Raw genomic sequence first — 17,520 nt, forward strand, 5'->3', positions numbered from 1 at the left:
TACCTTATCAAATATGGTGGAGATGGATGACGTAAAGTGAGCAAACTACTTATCGGGTACGTACGGCATAATCTTTGAAAGAAATACTTCGGTTCACACCAGACACTTGGTCGGTCTTAACTCAACACTCAATGAGATCAGAGAAAATTCTCATTCCAATTTCTTGTTTGGCTAGAAAAGAGGGGCAATGCCCAACAACTGCCTTTGAGACAATAAAGAGATTTAGCCACGCGTTTTAGGCAAACGGCAAAACGTCAGGCCAAAATTTGCGTTAAGCCAAAAAAAAAAAAATAATAAACACGTGTTTGATTTTGACTCATTTTTTGCCTGTTATCTACAGATATCGCGCCACGGCTCAATTGGCAGAGCTATGTTACATCAAGACAATTTTCACCCTTTTATGACTAATATCTTTCCGTTTGCTGTTTCACGGAAACGCAATGCCTAATCTCTATAATGGCTTAAAAAGGTACGCAAATCAGCATTTCCTTTCTGCTTGCCAGTGCCACGAAGAAATTTTACATTTGTCACGTACAGCTTTGTGAATAGACCATTTTCGAATTCTCACGGCTGAACTGGATCTAGCATGAAATGGAGGCTAATGCGGGCAAATCTTTCACACAAATTTGCCCGCATTAGCCTCCATTTCAGCCGCGAGACTTCGAAAATGGTCTATTGGCATTCTATTCCGGTTTCCATGTTACCACGTGATAGAAAACCCGGAGAAAAATCGAATAAACGTGCGGATTTGCACAGGTCACGTTCAGTGTTAACATCGCACAGCAAAAGTGCGTACAGACTAGATCGTCCAGTGTGAACCAAGGTAGTTAGGAGCTTTTCAGCAACGATGGAGCTACCAGCATGTTTAACTGTATTCTTTAACAACGTGAATTTCGCCAACAACGAGAGAAAACAACCCTTAATCTTTCCGCATTTTCTTCAATTCCTTCAACAGCATTCCTACCAATTCAGTTGCGGTGTATTTCGAAAACACCATACAACGTAAACAGGATGGAATAATCACAGAAAAGTCACACCGCATTGCGAAAATGTACATTTTTGTGCTGCTAACGTCATCCTTGCTATCGCTTCCTATTACGTCATCCGAGAATAAAAGAAACTAGCTAAAAGGAAAAATAACTAGTTTGACAAAAACAGCCAAATTCTAACATTTACGAAAATTTTAAAAACAACGCTTGAATGGATACGAAACTGAATCAAATGTCCGAATTTAAAAGCCATATAAGAAGTAAAGTACGCTTTGCAAGAAAAGATGGCCCACAAAAATGAGTTTGCAAAGGAAGCGAGATGACCGATTTGCTGCATTTTAAAATTTGCTTCATATGAAAATATCTAACGAATTGATAAATCTCTCTTCTGTAAAAAAAAAAAAGAGCATAAACTACAATAAATCCGGCAATTGTTACTGCTTTTTAGCTAGAAAGATTTGAATCTACAATTTACAATTCTCTGAACGGGTTTATGAATTTGTATCAACAAATAACCTTTTTACATGCAGGAATTAACTAATCTAGCTAACACGGTTTACAATTGTACAAAACAAGCACAACTGTCAAATTTACTCCGTCTTTAGGCTCCTTAAGAGTGCGCGATCAGTTCACAAATCTAGATTTGCTCGACGCTGTGGAAGAACAAAAACGATAAAATGAGTGATTACACAAGAGAGGATGTTTCCGTGATGCGGTGGTCAGCTCGAAAGCTAAGTTCCTTGGACCACAGCACACTACTTCCAAAGACATGTGCGCATCTCATTTGTGTCCAGAAATACACTGATACCCCTTTAATAGACCAATTTCAATATATTAAAATTCAGTCCTAAACAAAAGGCATCAGCTCGAGGCTCTGGGGAATAAATATAAGGATTTGTATGAGTTTATTCCCCAGAGCCTCGAGATGATGTCTTTTGTTTAGGACTGAATTTAATATATCGAAATTGGTCTATTAAAGTGGGTTTTACAAAATGAAAATCAGTCAGAAAAATGTAGAACTGACTTTTACATGAGATAAATACTTTGATCTGTGCTAAATTTGTAGTAGACAAAAATCAGTACAGGTGATTTAACAACAAAACAAGTTTAAAACGTGTATAACTAAAACATGTTCAAAACATGGTTAAGGTTTGGTGTGAACGGGGCATTCATTTGATGCACGCCCAATTTTGACATCCAACACGAAGTGTCCTTTCAGTCTAAGCCTTTGCTACATATTTGCAACAATAAGGTTAAGGGTAAAGGTTAGGGTAATTTATAGCTAAGGGCAAATGTAGCTGTTTATCCGTACTTGAAAAGCAGCATTTGGGGGACACTTTGTGACGTTTATTTGTCTGTATTCCGAGACACGATGGATGAAGAGTAAGGGGACACTTCGTGACGCTTATTGAAATCAGCATGCATAATTAGTGGCATTTCTGGACATAACGTGTTTTCATTGCTTTGTTAAGCGGCCCGGCCAAACGATAAATGTTGGACGATCAAACTTGTTGGATGAACTAAACTTTTAGCGTTAGAATGACCATTCAATGAGCCGGATGATGTTGTTTTTGTTTTCGTGTTTTGTTTCTTCAGCCAGAGTCAACAAACATGTTGCAAACGCGCATGCGCATTGTGACTGCAAATTGAGCCTTTACCACAGATACCTTACCCACTACCCTGTGCGTCTTACGTTTGGTCAACATGTTGGATCGTTCAACATTTATCGCTTGGCCAGGCCTTAACAGTATCGAGAAATGAAAAAACAGTAGTCAACCAAACGGCCTTTCAGAGTGTTGCCTCGAATTGACTCTTGCTAGTTTTGGCCTTAATTCTATTTGCCATAAAGTTTTTGCATCATCCAGCACAAAAAAAGAAGCCTACTTCCTCGTGTTATGTGGCTCAAACGACAACAAAGCCCACTGCGTCACCCCAAAATTCAGCGAAGATATCGGTGACTTCATCTATTCAGTGTCAGTGAGCCAACCACAGCCTTATTTGCGATTGAAACAAATGGTTTTTTGTTCCACGGGTAGGCGAATTCAAAAAACAAAAATGTTTGCAAACAGGAATCTTCGCTGTACCTTTGCGTGGGCAACCTTCATTCCGACCGGCTCCGAACTGAACCCGGGAACATTGTTGGAAAGCCTGCGCTATTATCACTGCCCCACTGACCCTACCCACCTTAGAAGCACTCTGGGTTTTCACTCTGGCGTCCACACATAAAATTCGCCACTTAACAAAAATAAAGCTGTCCACAAATGTTTTACCTTTTCTCTATGAAAGTGAGTCGCTTCTTTCGCTTGTATTCATTGGTACCGGTGTGATATCGTGCTGAAAAAGACAACACAGGAGTTAAAACATGAGTCGGGTTTAGTCGGTAAACAGCATTGTTCCAACATTGGAAAAACAATGCTCTAACAAATGCCATACCATTTGAAAATGACAACAATATGAAGCCAAACATAATGTTTAGCTAGCAAAAATCATTGCAATAAGAGTGGTAAAGTGTGACGTCACAAATATTTAAAATTATAAAATTATGGGATTCGTTAAGATCTTCAGAAAGTACATGATGAAGAATGGCCATTTGCGAAAAATCAGCATCTTATTGCAGTTTGGGGATGAGATATAGGCCCTTTCATGCTACAGTGACTCCATACAAATCCTTGTAATTTTGTCTTTGTTCTAAACGGTTGGAACAAAGACAAAATTACAAGGATTTGTATGGAGTTACTGAAGCATGGAAGGGCTAATATCTTTCCCCCATATTCAACTGATTTTTGGCAAGCGGCCATTCTTCATCATGTACTTTCAGAATATCTCAGTAAATCCCATAATTTCATAAATCTAGTTTTTGTGACGTCTTCACTTTACCACTCTTATAGAGGAACTTATTTTACCATTATAGCACACAAACGATGTTCTAATCTTGGGACATACAGGCAACTTCCAAGTCCATAATAACACCGTTTCAATGTGAAAAGGAAGTTAAAGAGACGGGCAATGGAAGGAAAAATGACAGGCAAGTTTTTCACAGTGAAGTAGTTGTTCAGCAGCAAAACATTCTCACCTGATTTCGTCTCCGCGCGTTAAAAGCCGCTAATCTCGAAGTGTTCAATTTAATTGTCTTGACGGGGCTTGGAGGTCTTGGGCTGATCATCTGTGAAAACAACAACAAAAATGTCACGCGTTCATGAACAATTCATGAGGCTGACATAACACAGACACCCACTGTTTAAGCCAGGCGCATCCCCTTGTAAATCTCAATTCAGTTAAATGTCGCCCCAAAGAATACTTCACATCACACCTAACTTACAAAATGACAATCCTGTATATTTGATACAGAATTATAACTAACCTTATACATCACACATTCATTTCACGGCACAAGTCAGATACAGTATTCCCGCGAGATCTGCATGGGATGATTTATTTTATGCGGGCCCGCCCACCGCTGACCTACGGATTCGCTCTGACGAAAGGCTAACGCTCGAAACGTCAGCTTTTAGAATCTCTGTACGGTGGCCAGTTTACATTTAGCCTGCAGAACAGGCGTGATTTTTTGCGTAAACAGAGGCGAACGCGAGGCGAACGCGAATCGCGAGTGGCGCGCTCTTCCCCTCGCGCGCCACTCGCGCTCGCCTCGCGTTCGCCTCTGTTTACGCAAAAAATCACGCCTGTTCTGCAGGCTAGTTTACATTATCAACTCCGTTGATAAAACCAAATTTTTGTATAATACTTCCCCACCGACGCAGCACCACAGTTTCTTTAGAAACTACCCCCTTCATTCTACGTTTGAATGGCCTCCGCACAACTTTTTCCCCTTGCAACACTTGCCCAATATCCGTTCAACTTTTGATGAACAAATGTTGGTAAAATGTTGAAACCGTTTGAATTAGGCGACATTATCTATAAATCAACGGAGACAGCGCTTAATAAAAAGAAAAAACAAAAGTCTGTGGCCATACCCTTATCCACGACGAATTTAAACAATTCTGGCAGTCGGCTCTTTTCCTGAAACGGAAAAAACAAAACATCTGGCATTCATAACCCAATCCCTTCTCATTGGAGCGTTGGTTTGTAACAACAAACTTTATCACACGTGTTTTGTGTTTTTCACCTAGGTACGGATTTTCAGGGAATTGACTTTGTGTGCCTTTCTTTGGGAAAATCCAGATCCGGATTCTTGTATCCAAAAGAGGATTTTGCGTTTATTAATCCCAAGTATCCACTCTCCGAGTGGATTCGTTCGATCATATCTGAATCCGGATTTTTAGGATTCATGATCCATGCGTTTCTTTGGGAGACGGATCCGAAAAAAACTACGTTTAACCAGCGGTAGTCATGTGAAAGTACACATTCCGGCCTTTGCGTGAATCGTGGCGAGAAATCAAGGTGAGATTTCAGTGCTATTTTCTCCTTCGACGTAGTCGTAAATTTTTCGCAGAACTTCAAGTTGATACAAATTACATTCATGCAAACCGCCGGGCTGAAAGTGGGCTGTCACTCCAAAAAAACCCGTTCTCGGATTCTGCGTTACTTTAGGAAATCCCTGTGATCTGAGATCATAAATCCAATCTTGGATTCTCCCAAAGAAACGCAGCCTTTGTCGTTTCCAAAACTGAAATTCTGTAAAATACACAAATCTCTGCCCTCCGCCATCCCCTTTCCCTCTCTGCATCTTTGTTTTTTCTTAGTTGTTGGTATTCCAAACCCCGCCAAGCACGACGTTCGTCACCACTCGCCAAACAGTGACCCTTATTTGAATACTACTGCCATAACTGTAAATGAAAAGGTGAGGCGTTTGGGCTTCGTGGGACACTTTGTTTTGTCCCATATAAAAAAGCGTCCACCGATTTATCCCGCACACTGAGGAAACGGGCAAACACCGTGACTATTTCCCGTTGAACTTACTTGGGATTCTTAACAAGAAGCGAAGAAATGAACTCTTTTGCTTGGTTCGAGATTAGTTCGAAGTGCTTTGGATTAAACTGGTATTTGACTTGGGTTATTTTCTGACACGTTTCTTCCACTGTCTCCTCTTGAAATGGCGCCACACCGCTTAGTCTGTTCGAAAAGAAAAATAGACAGATGCAACAGTTTAGAACCCAGTGTCATTTCCTCCGCTGCAAAGACCAGAGGTCTTACAGCGGGAACTCTAATGTCGAGTGTCCGTTTGCGAGACGTTCTTTTGAACATTTCATCCGCGGTAAAGAGACTATCTTGCTAACAGTAAGTTTGGTTAAGTCATTGGAGCATCGCACATGCAAACGTGCAGGAGAGTCGGAACAACACAAGATAGTTTCTTTCGAAGATGCGGCGGAAATCGGTCTTGACAAAGTGCAAGCTAGCGAGCCATGCGAGTCTCGCATTTGAGTCTAAGTACCCATTTTAAAACGGCTATCTTTCAATAACTGCGTGGCTTGCATGTTGACTCGCATGTTCACTGGCTCACCATTCAAATGAAAGCTGCTGAGCAGCACTTTCCTGCGGTGCTGTTTATTAAGCTGTACAAGGTGGTTCTAAGTTTTGAGGCTTACGTGAAATCTTGACGAGTGACCATTCAAATGAAAGTTACTGATCAAAACTTCCCTGCGGTATCTGGATAGTTTAGCAGACTCACTCGAAAAGCATTTATAGTATAACCGCTTTTCTATTAACCAACTAATGGGACATCAGAATGATACTTACATGACGTATGTAATAACCCCAACACTCCTGCGAGAAAACAAGACGGAAAAGGTGTAAACCATCGGAGAACAAAAGGCTTTCACACAGCTCAAATCGAATAAAAATTTGAGAATACCTACCAAGTATCAGTCGTAAAATGCACGGGTCTTCTGTTTACGAGTTCAGGGGCTGAAAAAGAAAGAGCGCAAAAATTTAACAGGAGGCAACAAGTTGCCTGGACACGAGCTGATTTCCAGTTTAATCGATGTATCATGAACACGTACCACATTATACTTGGAGATTCAAAATAAAATCGTTATCAAACTATGAATAGGAAACCGTATGAACGCGAGTGGATTTTTGCGATTTTATGGGCACAAGTGATGTTTTGAAAGTTCTCAAAATTTGAAAAGGTTCAAAACATCACGAGTGACCACAAATCGCGAATTGCACGAGCAAGTTCATGTGATCTTTCATTTATTGTATACCAAACAAAACTACTCTATCACTGTGTTTCCACAGCAACTTTCGTATTGCACTCTATACCCTCTGTTGCATTCCCCACTGACCAATCTGAAACGCGATATTCTTTTGAGTATAAAATTAATGTCGAAAACCTACATTTGATATAGATTAAAACTCGGCACGTTTTGCAGTTTGTTATTCCACAAGTAGACGCCGGACGATCACATGACAGCAATCGATACTTGTTTTTCCCGATGTAACTCTTAAATGAACTTATTTCATAACAAAAAGTGAAATTGAGAAATGAATTAAAAAAAATTAAGTTAACATTTCGCCTCCCGCAAGCACAGGAAAATTGCAACTCGTTAAAAGGAAAATGATAAACCCCGGTTTTTAACTTTAAACTTTCGACCGGAGCAATGATGTCAATAATTAAGCTTTATATTGGGTACTTTTCATTCGACCAAATCCCCTATTTTAAAATTTGACGATCTTCGAGTGCACAATGGAATAGACTTAATTAGTCAGGCAATCCACAGCAGATTTGTCCAGAACTGCGCCTAATTAGATGTACACGAATTTCAATAAGCGTCACGAAGTGTCCCCTTGCTCTTCATACCTCGTGTCTCGGAATACAAACGTCACAACGTGTCCCCCAAGTAAGGATAAACAGCTGCAAACATTCCCCGGTTGTTCAAACGGTGGATAGCGCTATCCACCGGATAAATCACTATCCAGTGGATAAGTCCAATTGCGCTATCCACTGGATAGTGATTTATCCCGCTAACAGCGCTATCCATGCATCGTTTGAACAATTGGGACCTGAAGGTTAGGTCTATCTCAGGCAGTATAAACAAAATTGAGGAGCTCCATTCACGAAATTTCCATTCCATTCCATTCAATTCGATCCCCCCTCATCCAGGGTGTTTGGTCGAATGGAGAGCGCCCCGAATGCTCACCGACAATCAACTCACCGGAGAATTCTGGATTTCCGAACACTTGTCTAATTACCGATTCTGAATCGGAAATTTCCGTTGCACATCCGAAGTCGACGATCTTGACCTTTGGTAGCGGCCCAGTAGCAAGGAGAAGATTTTGAGGCTAAAGAGGATTTCAAAAAATGAATAAGTAGAGCGAGTTTCAATCGAGTGTCGTAAAACCAAAATCAAAGTAATACTTCGGCCAATCAAAAAGGACTGAAGCAATCCAAGAAACCAATCAAAACTCGAAGTAATTGTACGTAGCAGACACAAAGCGCGGGAAAATGTGCACGCGCGAGCCACGACTGGTTTCACTTCTGATTGGTTGAAAAACTGGCGTGAGAACTTTGAACCAATCACCGAGTGAAGTAATGCAAAACCAAAGCAATTCGCTAATTACTTTCGATACTCAATCGAAAACCGCTCTAATAACTATTAAATTTGTATTAACTAGTGGCTCCAGTACGGAAATGATCTCACACTAGGAAAGAGAAAGAAATGTTATTCACCGCTCGGAAGGTCCGTATTGGGATAAACAGATTTTGAGTACGGCCCAAGGGTCTAATTCAAAACAGAAGCTTTTCCCAAGACGAAATCCCTTCGGCCTGGGAATAATGCTTCTAATTTCTTCGCGGCCTAAACACAAGGCATCGAGCTTGCGGTTGAATTCTGTCGTTCTATCTGACTTCAAAGTAAACAAGGGAAAATAATTTTGAAAGATCCGTGAAACGCGAAAGTGAACGTTAGCTACGCGGCGATTTATCCACTAAAAATTCAGCTTGGCTTCGAAGGCAAGAAAGCAAAATCTCGCCCGCTCACGGAAACAATCAGATTGTTCAATTAACCGAATTCCGCACGCTCGCGCTCTAGGAAAAGACTAGCAAAATGTTTCATCCGCCGCCGGCTAAAAATTAGGGAGTTTTAGCAAAGACGACGGGTACGGCTACGGCAACGCCACAAAGCAAGAATATTATTGGTTAAAAAAGGAAAAATACTCGTGCTGCACGTGCAACACGAATTTCCGTGCATTTCTTTGCCGTACTCCACAAAACAACAACGTGAAATCACCAAAGTTTAGGTTTTGACGACAACGTGAGCATATAATAATGAAAAAGTCATTTTCAGTTTCGACTTTAAACCGTTCGTACCCATCCAGTTACAGGATAGTTCGCCTGTATTGTACAATGTGAACAAGACGGATTAATCGCGAAATACTTGCGATAGCGCTAACTTATATTTTGGACTGACGTTTTCGTTGCTGTAGCCGTCGTCTTTGCTAAAACTCCCTATTAACTGCACGGCCTCCGGATTTGATCAGAGTTACTCTATCGACTGTGCTACAAGGCCACACGGTAGCAAGCAGATGTCATTTCTGCTGCAAGTAAACTTAGCCAAGTAACACTAGTACTCACTACATGTACATAGAATCGATAGATTTTTTCTTGCAAAGCCCAATCCCTAGCCACTCTTAACTGCCTAAAGCCTCACCTTCAAGTCGAGGTGTACAATACTGAGATCCCGGAGGTGTTGAACTCCTTCTAGTATTTCCCGTATGAAACCAATCGCGACTTTCTCCGTTAAATTGTCCATTACAACTAGATGGTCAAACAATCGACCTCCCGATAAAAGTTCAACAATTAATACAAAGTTCCTCGGTGCATCAAAACAGTCGATGAAACCACATAAATTCGGATGTTTTAGTCTTCTTAAAAGGTAAATTTCATCCTCAACATCCTCTTTGCCAACCATTCGCTTCTTCACGAGTTTAGCTGCATATTCGTTGCCAGTTGCTTTCTCGACGCATTTCTTTACAACCGAAAATCGGCCCCTGAAAAGTAAACACAGTTTACGGAATAAAATCAGTACAATCTACAACAGAAACGAAGCCGTGAGATATTGACAGTTTGATAAGGAATGAAGCAGAACCAGATCTCGAAGAGAGACAACGCTCATAGCCAAAAAAGAAATTCACTTAAACAGTGTAGGGTACAACAATGAAGACAATATTAGTCAAAATCTAGAAAAGTAGGAAGGTCTAAATTCACCCACACCCCTTCCCCTCTACAAAAGAATTTATCGCCGCGCGACCCCTAGAACGCGCACCACGCTCTTGCTCGCGCGCCACGTTCAAATCGCGCGTTCACGTTCAGCACGCGAGAGCGCTTTTACTAAATTTTCTGTTTTATCTCGAGCTTACCTTCCCAGCTCAGCGTAAACATTATGGAAATTTTCAATATCTTTCTTCCACACGATAGGTTCCGATTTCGAACCTCTGCGCTTTTTCCTTTTGTGCTTCTTCCTCTTTTCGTCGTCTAAGAACAACAGAGAACCGAAATGTTAACAAACATAACTGTCAACGGGAATGGGTAACGCCGGCGTGAAGTTCGCGAGTTGCAGACACGAAACAGTGGCCACAGAACTCGCATCAACAGGAGCGCATTACGCAGAGCTAAGAAGTCTCGTGTCTCACCATGAAGCCATCGTTTTCTAAGACCGACTACATTTAGAGAAGCTTTCTCGCCAAACATTGCCTCTATGTCAATCGACGCACAATCCATCCTTTTACAACACATATGCCTATGTCATTCAAGGACATGAATTTAAAATATCCTTGTCTAAGAATACGATCACTTCAAGTGAGGGTACCAGTCGTTCGCTCCTTGTGATGTCCTCCAATTATTAAGTTTGTTTCTCCTCTCTGCTCTGAAAAGTCAGTTTTCGCCGGAGTTCCCGGTAACTCGATTCGTGGAGTTCGGATTGGGAACTAACGATTTCCTAAGCTCTTCGTTTCGTGTTCCAGATAATTATATTTTGGTTAATAAATTCAATGGTGATCATTCAACTAATTTAGCTTTGAGGTTATTTTGTGTGAACAGTTACTGTAAGTAGTAGAACTTTATTTTTGCGGCATTTACAGTACGAATTTATTATGGCTGTCGTAGTTTAAGTTGTATCCTACGCAGGTAATTTTTGCCTTGCCAAGCAACCATTCTTCTACAAAAGAGGATATTTCGAAGAGCCCAAGTGCGAAATCTTTCTAGCGATAGTTTTTATTCATAAAAAAGTTAAAATAATACACATAAAAAATCGCACTCAGGCCGGCATGGAATCAATTTGTAGTGGTCAACTCGGAATTCTTGTGCTGCAATGACCAGTACTCTCGCTGATCTAAATAAATTGAGTTTTGAAAAAAATACATGTCAAAAGTCATCTCACTCTTTGAGCCTGCAGTCATATTAGTCAACAACAGAGAAGATCAGATAATGCGAAAAGATGACCTGTTTGAAGTCACTAGGAAAGTCATGTACAGCTCTGATTCAAGAAAAAGAGATTCTCCCAGTAAAATTGAATACACTAATCCATGTGTGTTCGATTCATGCGCTCACCATACCTCCGTTGATCACTGTTAGAAAGTAGATAAAACAACGCTAGCAAAGGTATGACACTCCTTATAGACTGCGTCCTTTGACGACGAGCAAAACCATCTTTACGGCCTCCACGAATGCATTGATTTGGGGGAAAAGGAAGGAGCAAGTAGTTAGCGCTGGACAGAGATGTGATGTCCGTTCGAGGACACCTAAACGCGGAGGGCTCTTTCTATCTTCCGTGTTCTCGTGAGATAACAGGGCAGAGAAAAGAGAATGAAGAAATGAGGAGGCAAAGACGAAGGAAGGGGAAGGGGAAGGTGCTGGAGGAACACATGGGGAGCAAAGGTACGAGAACAAACATAGAGGGAAGGGAAGGTAGTGGAGGAATTTAGGGTGAACGGAAAAAGGAAAAAATGAAAGAGGTGAGGGTAAGTTACTAAAGGAAAATAGAGGGGTTAGGGGAAAGGCAAAAAAGATAGGTTAGAGGGGAAGGTGAGGTACAGAAGGAAAACAAAAAAGAAATGTGCACAGAGGGAAAAAAGATAGAGGGAAGGGGAGGGTAGTGGATGAAAAAACAGAGGGCAGGGATAGGAGAGAAAACGATAGAGGGGACGGGAAGGTGGAGGAGAAAAATATAAGGGAGGTATAAGGTCGAGCACGGAAAAAGGAGAAGTGTAAACAGAGAGAGAAGAGGGAAGGGTAATAGCGTAAAAGGACAGAGACCGGGGATGGAAAGGAAACGATAGTTGCTGTGGAAAATAATGAAGGGTTGGGAACGCAGGGAGAAAAAAGTATTATCATTGGGAGGGGAGAGAGAGCAAAGGACTGACAGCTTCCTTTCTTGGATTTGTTCGAATATAGTACACTCAAAACACCTTGTTGTTTTGAGTTCAAATATTTTAATGGAGGATAACTCCCAACATTTTCGACCAATTAACAAGGATTGAGGCTAAGAACAGATTGACAGACTATACTATTCAAATATGCAGTTTTTCCAAACCGCAACAATTCTAATCTATTTTTTCTTTTCTGTAAGTAAAATTTTTTCAATTAATTTCAGTCAAATTTAAATAAGATCCTTGGTACAATGAGCCCAAGATTGATTGTACGAGACATCGCATTTAGAAAATGCACATTAATTCCCTAAATAAAAATATCAAAATAATTTTCTCCAATAATTTCACGGAGTCAATTTTAAATTAACAGTAACACGATAAAAGCTAGCTAAACCGTCGCGAGAGCAAAATGCACTTCGTTTTTGAAATTTAAAGAAAAGTCTGAAATGATTGCAATTTTACAAAATTAACTTAAAATAATGTACAGTTCCTAATTTCGTAACTAAAATTCAACCAAATAATACCTCACAATGAGGAATTTCTTTTCAGTGCCTGTGTTCCGCAATGACACTCAATTTTAACTGCTTGTACCTTAGTGGCAATCATTAGTTCTTATTTTCTGACAAAAACCGAATTCAAACTTCTTCTTTCGCATTAACTTTAACTGCAGTAGATTAACTTTGAAATTTCATTTGAAGATGTTTTCCAGAAAAAAGGTCCCATTTGATTGGTGGAATGGTAAAAGAAGAGCGTGCCCGCACGCCCCTTTCGTTCACTCACGTGTCGAAGAATTAAAACGAAATCACTAATTGGTCAGATTTCAAACTGAACGTGATTTGTATCTGGCCAGCAGATCACGCGATGCGGAGTAAAGCTATCCCTTTGTACTGGAAAACACCTTTACTTTAAAATTATGTTTAAACAAAAACAATCGAATTAAAGTTATTTAACGCTATTTTGAGACTCGTCACAAAGCATAATGGTTCGAAGAAACCACATTTATATGCAGTATAGCATAACCCCCTAAAATTATTAATCATCTACTTGACAAATTTATTTTACCAAAGCGTATGATCTATGTTCTTTGAACCTTTTAAACAAGTTTATACAACTATATAGTAATTTATGGTAGAAATTATTTTCTTTACAGCGTCTTGTCGTCTTTACACGTGCTGGAAATATCTTAAGGTGAAGACTACGAAGCTCAATAATTTTAAAACTCTATTCTGAATATTCTGAAGATGTACGTAGAAAGCTGGAGTTGGAACAGTTTCATTCCTCTGAAAAAAGCACAAAGCAAGACATTACAATGAGTTAATATTTTCTTAAGAAAATGTATTACTTGGGAAGGATGTTAGACTTGAAGACAGTCAAGTTTAGCCTGGAGTACGCTCTCGACTTTTACCGCTTCATCAGTTAATTCAGCTTTGTAAAAAAAAAACGTGAGTTTAATTAAGCTGGGAAGTAAGTCCGCCAACTGAGAAAGAGCGTCCATGCAATGTTCAAATGATCAAATTTTCGCATTATTAGAATACAAGGTAGACTTCGATTTTTTTTCCAAATCCCTCAGACAAGAGAGCTTAGTATAGATCGGAGAGAGGACCATTTGACCACTCCAAACAAATTTCTTTTAAATTACCGATTAACGCATCCGCACCGAGGTCGGGTTCCTGATAAACCCAGGAGCTTCAGTTTCACTATTAGAGGCCAGCTCCCAGATAGAGACGACTCCTTTCAGAAAACCTGGGAACACAGCTACAGCCCCCAAGCGGGAAGAAATAATACTGGAGAAACTGGTAGAAAAATGGAGCAAATAGGAAAACCATAAATGACCTTAAGGTTACCGCTTGCAAGAAATGCCCAAAACGCGATACCACGCTGAAACGAAATTAACTGAACCAGTAATGGACAGCGGTTTCCAGAGCAAATGAAAAACTGGCGCATGCGCATGGCAAATCGCCCTGACCATACTGAACTGATAGACAAGGGCTTATTGTCAATTCCGTTCAATTCCAATAAAACTGCATATGCGACCTCAGCAAAAGCCTGGATGCTCTTTCTAGTTTTCGATACAATCATTTTTCCAACCTCGTTTCCAGGGTCTCTTTGGTGTCATTTTTCACCATCCTCTTCTCTCGTTTCAATCCTCGTTAATTTTAATCAGAAATTTCCACATCAAGTAGGCTTAAAAGACGTTTAAGAGTATTCAATTACACAGTTTACACAGTTAACCCATCACCTTAAGTTTACGTTGAAGTTTTAGTTTATGATGAATGATTATAAATGGTTTACCTCTTTCCCAGAACAGTGTGAATTTTAAGGATGTTACTGTAAGATGTTCTCATTAAGATAGAATATATTGGTGAAAGAATTACTTTAGCATAATTAATTCGATTATTATTTGTGTGTACGTTACAAAAGTAGAGGAACTTAATTACTTTGCATTTTCTCGATGATCACATAAGATCTCTCTCTTAAAGTGATGAGTACTGAAAACTATTCGAAAGAGTAACAATGACATTTTGCAGAAATTAGGAGTTAATGACACTCCAAGCTCCACTGTCATGAACATCCATTCTCTCCTTGCAACATCACCACCCGGTCAAACACACATGTCATGAAAATAAACAAAATAATTAGCGAGCGTGACATCATAGTATGGTTAAACAACCTCTGGGGAGAACATTTGAAGAACAGAGAGAAGAATAATTATGTGCATATAACGCCAGATGTCAACATAATTCTATCCGCCGATAGCAATCATAGGCTTCCTGATGTCGAGGAAAGAACGGCAATGTGTTCGCTATTGGTGGAGAGATTTACCTTGAAAAGACACCTTTCCAGGGTTATTCGTTTCGGGTTAAACTTACCGCTTTCAAAATCAAGTGTTATCGAATCTGACATGGGACTGTGTTTGCTGATGCCAATATCGTTATTAGCACTGACTCGGAACTGGTACGTGGCGCCTGGCGTCAGATCATCGATGAACGCTGTGTTTCCCGCCACAAATGGTACCGCCGGCATCCACATGGTCACCCCAGTCTCCTTGAACTCGACAGCGTAGCCAGTGACTGGTTTCCCGCCATCGAGTTGAGGCGGTTCCCATTCCAAAACGAGGGATGATGACGTCATTTCTTTGACAAAAGGTTTCGAAGGAGGCTCTGGAACGCCTAAGCGTAAAATTAAGAGCAGTAACTCGTGAGACTTAAGCTTGCTTTAATTATTTTTTTGGTGCGAAGGACAAGCACTTAGTGAAGGACCTTTAAATAAATAGTAAATGAATTTTTTTGAGTAACATAGAAAAACTGATAATGGCGGTTTGAAATTCCAAACAGTTCGACTTGAAGGTTTTTGCAATTATATCTCAGACGAGCAGCGTGTTGACATTTATTTGATTATCGACCTTTGGAAATGAATGAACGACTTTCGAGCTAGTTCAGGCGGATTGTATCACACGTAATTTTCTTCAAATTTCGCTGAGTTATAATCCTCAGTTTTTACACATATTAGGTAACCATCTTCCGTCTACTGTATTTAATCGACGGGATACTTTGCGATCAATTAATGATGCTACAACTTCTGCTTTGAGCTTGCTACGCTGTTCACCTGTTAAAAAAATTCAAGCTATTCCACCTCTACTGCATTGTTTCAAACCACGCAATTTTCTAGAAGGATCAATTAATTACTTAAACGGGAAAACACCAAAAATTACACACGCCCAACATGTTTAGCAAACGAGTAACGTTTTTAGCAAAACGAACCGCAGAAGAGAAGACGAAATGCCGATACGTTTTGCTGCCAGATTCTTCGGACGACTGTCTCCACCTTAACTGTCTCACTCAAAGTCAAACAATATTCTAATTTGCCAAGAGAGAACGATTCGTCTTCGGAGCTTCTCCGACGATTTGCCGAAAACGGCACTCGCCGCTTCTACTGGACAAACTGGTTTGGAAATGTTCTTGTTACCTATAACGGCCAAGGAAGCAGAGCACGTGATTCGGCGAGATTGGCACGTGACAATGCACTTGTAATGACCTGTGTTAGCAGTCTCCGTAGACACGAAGTCCAGCGAAAGCGCACATCCTTCCTTAATTATCGTGATATTCTCGTCATTTTCTACACAGAGCTTGTTCTTAGTCCATGTCACTGTGTAGGGGTGGGTGGGGAGCGATGATAAGAGGCAGCGGAGACGAAAATGCTGACCGCTTTGGACAACAACGTCATGAAGAACTTCGCTGAATGCTGGCGGCGTGAAAGTAAGAACGTGATGCATTGTTAGTTGGGTTATGGACAACGAACAGTCGGAAGCATTCGTACAAACGACGGAAGAACGAACGCAAAGTCGGGAGTTGCCGGGACAACAGATCCCGACATAAAATAAATGTAGGTATTTGAAGCGCGGGTTATAGACGAAAGCCAGAAATGATCCTCGCGCTCATTCGCATAATTTATGCAATTGTCTCTTGTAACTGAGGCACCGGAAGAACTCAGGTGTCTTAAGAGACAAATTAAGCAATTCAATTCATCCCATTTTGATACAAGTTCCTAGATGCCTGAAAGTCGCAAACATGGACAATATCACACGCTGTTGAAGTGCTGCAATGAAACCAACCCCCTTTTAGCTTCTCGCTTTCATTATTCCGTCGTTTGGAAGACTGTCAGACGTCCAGCTGGATTAGCCCAAGCAACCATTTTTTACGTATTAGTTCTATTAAAACATAATTAAGTCAAATTAAATTTATAATTTATGTTAATATTAAAATACTATACATTTACAAAAAGATTAAATTATGACATTGTGGCCATTAAATACAAAGCACGTATGTAGTTTCATATCTGGCAATTCGTTACCCTAAGCGTTTGCTAGCGGTCGTAGATGAGCAGGGAATTACTTTCATATAGTAACGTTAACCCATCAATCACATAAATTTTCCGTTTTTGTTCCTTAAAATTGAAGTGTTTGCTCGCAAACTATTGTGAACACAAAAAATGCATGAATGGCTCAAAGTTGTGTCGGAAAGTATTTCAGGCGCAAAGGAAGCGTATTAACCATTGAAGAACATAACAAAGAAATACATACTGATTTCAGTTGGCGGTCCTTTTTGATTCTGAAAATTAGAAAGACAAAAGTTTTCAGTTTGGAACAGTGTAGGAAAAGCTATTGAAGAAGGGCACAAGTTGGTTCAGTTCAAAAGGGTGTTTATTCATC

The 17,520-nt window shown here is 40.3% G+C and overlaps 1 protein-coding gene across 25 annotated transcripts in view; it reads right to left on the reverse strand.

Annotated features, from left to right (window-relative positions):
* Positions 1-1,383: 1,383 nt before the first annotated feature.
* The window catches only part of LOC137984619 (kalirin-like), a 167,132-nt gene continuing 150,995 nt past the window's right edge, over positions 1,384-17,520 (reverse strand). For 19 of the 25 annotated variants that reach the window (XM_068831802.1, XM_068831807.1, XM_068831798.1 and 16 more), the window contains 13 exons: positions 17,392-17,419; positions 16,278-16,553; positions 15,182-15,481; positions 10,305-10,419; positions 9,596-9,935; positions 8,102-8,228; positions 6,803-6,851; positions 6,684-6,710; positions 5,907-6,059; positions 4,961-5,006; positions 4,063-4,152; positions 3,260-3,323; positions 1,384-1,642 (listed from right to left, as the gene is read on the reverse strand). In XM_068831802.1, coding sequence (XP_068687903.1) covers positions 3,267-3,323; positions 4,063-4,152; positions 4,961-5,006; positions 5,907-6,059; positions 6,684-6,710; positions 6,803-6,851; positions 8,102-8,228; positions 9,596-9,935; positions 10,305-10,419; positions 15,182-15,481; positions 16,278-16,553; positions 17,392-17,419 — 1,608 coding nt within the window. In that variant the 3' untranslated portion in view covers positions 1,384-1,642; positions 3,260-3,266. Of the gene's footprint in view, positions 1,643-3,259; positions 3,324-4,062; positions 4,153-4,960; positions 5,007-5,906; positions 6,060-6,683; positions 6,711-6,802; positions 6,852-8,101; positions 8,229-9,595; positions 9,936-10,304; positions 10,420-12,345; positions 13,592-15,181; positions 15,482-16,277; positions 16,554-17,391; positions 17,420-17,520 lie in introns of those variants that run through there. The other 6 variants (XM_068831803.1, XM_068831804.1, XM_068831797.1 and 3 more) reach the window with 3 other exon arrangements.

The sequence above is a fragment of the Montipora foliosa genome, chromosome 14, assembly GCF_036669935.1.
Source record: "Montipora foliosa isolate CH-2021 chromosome 14, ASM3666993v2, whole genome shotgun sequence".
Classification (NCBI taxonomy): domain Eukaryota; kingdom Metazoa; phylum Cnidaria; class Anthozoa; order Scleractinia; family Acroporidae; genus Montipora; species Montipora foliosa.